The sequence below is a fragment of the Panthera pardus genome, unplaced genomic scaffold, assembly GCF_024362965.1.
Source record: "Panthera pardus isolate Hobbes unplaced genomic scaffold, ASM2436296v1 HiC_scaffold_15, whole genome shotgun sequence".
Classification (NCBI taxonomy): Eukaryota; Metazoa; Chordata; class Mammalia; order Carnivora; family Felidae; genus Panthera; species Panthera pardus.
In genome coordinates, this window is record NW_026526710.1 from 12,813,404 (window position 1) to 12,820,704 (window position 7,301).

The 7,301-nt window shown below is 41.6% G+C and overlaps 1 protein-coding gene across 1 annotated transcript in view; it reads right to left on the minus strand.

Annotated features, from left to right (window-relative positions):
* SVOP (SV2 related protein) overlaps positions 1-1,916 on the minus strand; it is a 77,837-nt gene extending 75,921 nt beyond the window's left edge. Inside the window, exon 1 of the mRNA XM_019467209.2 lies at positions 1,593-1,916. Within this exon, the coding sequence (XP_019322754.1) occupies positions 1,593-1,627 (35 nt within the window). The 5' untranslated portion in view covers positions 1,628-1,916. The remainder of the gene's footprint in view (positions 1-1,592) is intronic.
* Positions 1,917-7,301: the final 5,385 nt, after the last annotated feature.

Genomic DNA, 7,301 nt, shown 5'->3' on the forward strand with positions numbered 1-7,301 from the left:
AACTTTATTTATCCTCCGTACAGATTCTATTAGTGCCTTATATTGTACATTAGTATAAAAAACTAAATTTTAAATTTTAAATAAATAGAACCCTCTGATTATTTTTGCCTTTTGTTTTGAATTGAAAGAATTGTCACAATAGTGTCATGTCTATACCTGAGTCTCTGAGTAATCTGCAAAGTTCACATGCTCTGACATTTTTTGAAAATTTATCTCAGTAAACTGCAGATCCAATATATATTGTATTCCTATTCTAGGTACTAGATTTCATATTTCAGTTTCTGAATTACTTTTTATTCTGCGATAATAGGTTGGTTTTTGGACCTATTTATTTTCAACGAAAGTGGTATGTTTCCCTTAAGAGATTTACACTCAGATATGAATATTTTTACGTATTCATACATTGACCTCTGGAAATTCTAACACTGAGCATCCTTTAGCATTTGTGAAATAACCCTACATTACATAAGATACCCTGTTTGTGGATCAATTAATAAAAACGTAAAAGAATAATTAAAATTTTAAAATGAAAATTAATTTTACACTGATTGAGAAGTAAACATTACAATACCCTTCAGGTTTCAGAGCCTCAGAGAGCTGTATCAGTCACACTAAAAGTCACTTGGGAGAATTTCTCGGTGGCTTAGAGAGGAAAAAAATTTTTAAGTCAAGAAAACACACGTATACTAACAATGATGTATCCTTTCCAACAAATCCAAACAATGTCTACTTGTATCATCCAAATAGCTGGTGCTTCTAAAAATTAAAACAGAAATCCCTGTTAATGCCCCATCTCATAGTCTTGGGATTTGCTTAACAGATCACCATCGGCTTGTAGTAGGAGAAATCCGTAAGCCCCCCTCTACAAGGCCCCTGTCCTTTCCGTTGCTTGGTTTTATTCCCCCAAGATTCTCAGAGCAAATTTGACATTCCTTACAAATTCCCATCCTCTAGCTTTGTATTCCTGATGTTCTTGAGGATAGCCATCGACAGTGAGTCCCACTCTAGCTGGCTGTTACAAAAACCTTTTCATTCAGAAGAAGGCAAGAGGTTTCAGCGACCGTGCACAGCCCTCTCATTCACACACTTCATAAACAACAAGACTTTGCCCAAGCCTCCCCTCTAGGAAGGTATTCCGGCTTTTTAGACACCACTTTGCAACATCGGTATCATTCCCTTCCCAAAGACCTTGCAGAAAAATTAGGGATTTCACAGCCTTGGAGAAGGGCTGGGAAAAACCGATGTCATTGCATATGGACTCATCAATTCCGTCCACATTTCAAAACAGCAGCTAACGCTTTCTTAAAACACAGACCTCAAAAATCCCTTTAGGATCGCGAGCAATTAAAAGGGAAAACATAACACCCCTTGTTCCCCATAAGACTCTGACGGATCTGAAAAATAGAACTGAATCAGAGATACAGAGGCTGGGCTCCTGGAGTAGGAAAATGGCTTGTCTCCTCTGGGCCTAATTCTTTCCTCTCAAACAGTTCCTTTTCAATTCAAGAAGCCATGCAGAGATGCCCCCTTGCAGGTTTTCATTTTTTTAAAGGAAAGCCTGTCTGCCTCGCACTCGCCCCCATGATACTCACGGCAGCTGCCTGAGCTGGAATAAGTCCTCCTCCATGTCCGCGCTGCGCCAGGACGAGCCCTTTTCATGGCCCTTACATGGTGTTGGTGGATGGCTCGCGGTCGGGGTTTCAGCACCGGGGTGCTGGACAGCTCCCGCGCCGCTTCCTCCCTCGGCGGCAGCTGTTCGGGGGAGGGAGCCGCCGGGGACCAGCCCACGAGACAAAGCCGCCGCCGCCAGGAGAGTGGGCGGAGAGGAGGAGGCGGAGGGCAGAGCAGGCAGCGCGGGGAGAGGGGGCGGGGAGAGCCCTTCTGGTTAGAGGAATTTACAGGCTCTCCGTGGTTGGTGATGTTTTACTGGGTGCCTATAGGGCACACCAGCCTGTGAAATGGCTGTCGAGGTACCAATGAGCGCTCTTCGGCTGACACCGCCTCTCTAAATGTTTATTTGTAGGGATTCGTTTATGTTGTTTTCAGTTCGATATTCTTGAAACCCAGGCTGGTATAGCACACGAAGGGAATGAAAAATGTAAAGACAGTACGCGTGAGTTAGGGTACTGTTTATTGAGCACCTACTGCATGCCAGGCATTGTAATAGGCACTGGGGCATATGCGAGACGACAAGTTAGGCATGTCACTGTCATCAGGGGGCTGCCAGGTCCAGGGAAATGAATCAAGGGGAAAAAAAAGTTAAATATGAGAAGGCCAAAGATCACTCACTTCATTCATTCGGCAAGCATTATTGATTTCTATAGCCCTGACACCGGGGAATCAAAGATTAATAAAACCAAATCCCTGCCTTCAAAAATCCTCCCTCTCTGTTTCACCATTCCCCTCCTGCTAGAAGAGCTGCCCTATTTAGAACTTAAGCTCCATAAAGGTTTGCTGATGCACCCCAAGGGCCTAGAACAATAAAACTTTATTTATGGGCACTGAAATTGGAATTTAATATCCCTCACTAAACTCAACCCCAGGGTTTTACATTGTGTGCACTCAATAAATGCTCCTTAAACTGAAAACAAACTGATCTTTCATTCAGGTGAGTAGGGATTCAGTATCTATTGTAAGCCACGGAAAGCCAGGGAAATGGTTTCTATTAGAGGTGGCAAGTTGGAGGCGCCCTGGTAGGGTGTCCAACTCATCCTGGTTTACCCAGGACCCCGAGTTTTCGCACTGGAAATTCCAGGTCCTGGGAAGCCCTGAGTCCCAGACAAATCTTGACAGTTGTTTACTCCACAACTGTAAGGTAGATCCACACAGAGATGTGTTGTGAGTAGTCTGAAGGGTTAACAAGAATACTTTAAAGATGAAGATTTAAAATTATGAAACTCTTAGAAGAAAGTATAGGAGTAGACCCTTAGGACCTTGAGTTAGGCAGTGGTTTCTTAGACACAACATCCAAAGCACAAGTGACAAAAGAAAAAATTAGATACGTTGGACGATATCAAAGTTAAAAGCTTTTATGCCACAAAAGACACAATTAAGAGAAGACAACCCACGGCACGGGAGAAAATATTCTCGAATCATATCCCTGATAAGAGACTTACTTCAAACAACATAAAGAACTCGTCCAACTCAATAGTAAAAAAGACAACAACATAATTTAAAAACGGACAAATAATACGAATAGATATTTCTGCAAAGAAGATGTGTGGCTGGCCAATAAACACTTGAAAAAATGCTTAACATCGTTAGTCATGAGGGAAATGGAAATCAAAGTGACAAATCCCACCACGCCCACCGGAATGGCTAAAATTAAAAAGCCGGACAATAGCTAGTGTTGGTGAGCATGTGGGACTGGCCATTCCCCTCATCCACGGCTGCCGGGAAGGTAAAATGGGGCAGCCTCTGTGGAAAACAGTTCGGCAGTTTCTCAAAAATGGAAACACTGAGTTATCTCATGACCCCGTGATACCAGTTAGAGGTATGTGCCCCTAAAAAATGAAAACGCAGTGCACACAGACCTTGTACACAAATGTTCATGGCATCATTATTTATAATACCGAAAAGTGGAAAACAACGCAAATGTTCATCAACTGGTCATCAAATTATACGCTTAAAAAGAGCAAATTGTGGGGTATGTAATTGCGTTTCAATAGAGCTGTTCTTTTTTTTAAAAAAAATAATAATTTTTTAATAATCATAACATTTGGCTTCCAAGTTGTTCAACAGTTAAAAGGAGAGATTTCACGTAACAGGATCACAAGCTTCCTGGGGAAGAGGGAAGTTGTGTTCCTCAACCATTGGTCTGCCTTTTTCTCTGGCCACTAGCGACTGGGGCCTCCAGGCAGCCTGCCGGGCCCTATCAAGGCTGCAGTCAGCCTACAGCAAGCTTCCCACATTTAGATTCCCTCCCTGCTCTCTGGAGACTTTGGAGGCACACCCCCCCCCCCCCCCCCTGAGAACTGGGAGAACAGTACTTAGCACATCACAGGCATTTAAAAGATCTTACAGAATTAATGTTTTCTCTGCTTTCTTAGAAATATGGTTATAGCTTTCTAAAGCAGTGGCTTTCACCTTCGCGTGTCAGTCGGTAGCCCCCCAGAGGGCTTGTTAACATGCAGATGGCTGTCCCCCACCCCCAGAGTTTCTAATCCAGCAGGTCTGGGGGAAAGCCTGAGAGTTTCCATTTCGAACAGGCTCCCCGGTTCAACACTGACTCTGTTGCTCTGGGGACCATACTGAGCCCCCCTGTTCTAAAGTTGTATCTGGGTTAGATCATCTGCCAAGAAAAATACGACCCATGTTTGTTCAGACCTCTGATCTTTGAGACATCCTTGAGCAGATATGAATATTATAAAGGCAGTTACTTCCAGCTAACCACATTATCCATCTGTCTGGGAAATGGGGGCATGCCAAAAGCCAGATGGGTTTTATTTCACATCAGAGTAATGCATCACGATCTCTCACCTCAGATTCTTAAAACAAATCAATAGGGGCTGGAATAAAGACTGACGAGCTGCCCCTGAGCCTGAGATACTGACGATACAATTGTGTGTCGTGTACAAGTGGTTCTCCTGTCAACTGTGTTCTAAATCCTCTTACTATTATTAAGGTAATATTCCACTAGTTATAAAAATGGCATTTAATTTTTAAAAAGGAACTTGTGGATTTAAATTCATAAATAGATTTGTATTTTTTTTTCTTTCTCTGAAACTGGATAAAAAACCAAAGGGGACAATAGACCTTTGGTGGTAGATCCCTGGTCTGATAGCCAGGCTGGTAGGGTGGCAGTTCCACCCAGAGTCATTCCCAGGTCCCTGGCATTGTGCTGGGAGCTGTTAATTACCTACTGACTTTACCCTAGGAGCCAGTAGAAAGGGAAGGCTTGGCTAGGAGGTTAAGCCCTGTTAAAAAATGTAAAGGCTTACAACTTCAAAGAGTCCCTTGGTCATACGTCTCATTCTCCTATGAAGTACAAGATGTCTAATCTACAAGGAGAGAGGCCTGAAGAGGGCAGAGAGAACTTGTTTTTTCCTTCAATCCTGTCCTGTTTTTCTTCCTGCATTTTGGTAGGCTGGCTCAAAAGACCAACTCTAAAGCTCTCCTAATAAAACCATGATCCCTCAGACATTGCGTTGCGAGAGGGACATAAAATAAGCAAGAGGTAAATGTGAATCAGCAGGCAGGGCGCCTATCGAGACCTGAGGACGAGATTATCAAGCAGAAGCCGTTCAAGGTATGAGTCAACATGGAAGAAGTGATGGTCTTTTCTCTGCAGTAGTGTGACTTGTATTTTCAATCTCTTTCATTCAAAGTGTTTCCTAATTTCCCTTGTTAATTCTTCTTTTACCTATTTATTATTTAGAAACACGTTATCTCATTTCCGTCGGCTTAGTGATTTCCCAAATTTCCTTCTGTTACTGATTTCTAATTTCATTGCGTTGTGGTTGGAGAGCATACTTTGCATGGTTGCAATCTTTTTTAAGTTCGCTGAGACTTACTTTATGGTCTACCGTATGGTCTATCTTGGAGAATGCTCCATGTGCATTTGAGAAGCAAGTGTATTCTGCTGTTGTTGTGGGGAATGTTCTATAGATGTCTGCTAGATATGGTTGGTCTACAGTGTTGCTCAAACTTCTCTTTCTTGGATGATTTTCTGTCTGGTTGTTCTATCCATTATTGAAAGTGGGGTATTGGAATCTCCAACTCTCCTCCTCCTCCTCCTCCTCCTCCTCCTCCTCCTTCTTCCTCTCCTCCTCTTCCTTCTTCTCCTTCTTTTCCTTCTTCTCCTTCTTTTTTTAAGTAGGCTTCACACCCACCAGAACCCAACACAGGGCTTGAACTCACCACCCGGAGATCAAGACCTGAGCTGAGATCAAGAGTTGGATGCTCAACTGACTGAGCCATCCAGGTGCCCTTCCAACTATTATTCTTGAGTTGTCCATTTTCCCCTTCAATTCTGTCCTCTTTTTCTTCATGTATTTTGGGGCTGTGTTGTTAAGTGTGTGTATGCTTACAATTGTTATATCTTCTTGGTGGACTGACCCTTTTCTCATCATAAAATGACTTTCTTTGTCTCTAGTAACAATTTTTTTGGTCATAAAGTCTATTCTGTCTCAAATTTGCATAGTCACCTCAGCTGTCTTTTGGTTACTCTTTGCATGGCAAGACCTTTTCCATTCTTCTACTTTCAACCTATTTGTGTCTTTGAACCTAAAATGAAACTCTTGTAGGGGTGCCTGGGTGGCTCAGTCAGTTAAGCGTCTGACTTTGGCTCAGGTCATGATCTCACACTTCATGAGTTCGAGCCCCACATTGGGTTCTGTGCTGACAGCTCAGAGCCTGGAACCTGCCTTGGATTCTGTGTCTCCCTCTCTTTCTGCCCCTCCCCTACTCACACTTCGTCTCTGTCTCTCTCTCTCAAAAATAAATAAGCATTAAAAAATAAATAAAATGAAATGAAACTCTTGTAGACAGCATACAGTTGGATCATATTGTTTTATCCATTCTGTCAATCTCTGGATTTTAGAGAGTTTAGTCCATTTACATTTAATGTGATCACTGATCATGTAGAAAACAAATTATGTTTTATGTCTATTTAATTCCTCAATTCCCCCCATCATTGCCTTGTTTTGTGTTAATATATGTTTTCTAGTGTGCCGTTTTAATTCCTTTGTCATTTCCTTCACTGTATATATATTTTAGTCATTTTCTTAGTGGTTTCCTGAAGATTACCATTAACATCTCAATATATAACAATCTAGTTTGGATTAATACCAACTTAATTTCATTATTTTACAAAAACTTTGCCCTTGTGTATCTTCATTTCTCCCACCTTTTAAGTTGTTATGATACAAATTACATCTTTCTTTTTTTAAGTAGGCTCCATGCCCAGCACAGAGCCCAACATGGGGCTTGAACTCATGACCCTGAGCTCAAGACCTGAGCTGAGATCAAGAGTTGGACACTTAACTGAGTCACTGAGGCACCCCACAAATTACATCTTTATGCATTGTGTGGGCACACAATGTTCAACATAGATTTATAATTATTGCTTTATGTAGTTGCCTTTTAAGTCAGAAGACAAAAATGAGTTGCAAACAAAAAACACATTTTTCCATTTTTCATATTTACCTTTGAGTACCAAAGTTACCTTTGAAAGTATCTTTACAGATGCTCTTTATTTCTTCAGGTGGATTTGAATTACTAACTAGTGTCCTTTCATTTTATTTTTATTTAAAAATTTTTAACGTTTATTTATTTTTGAGAGAGACAGAGACAGAATGCGA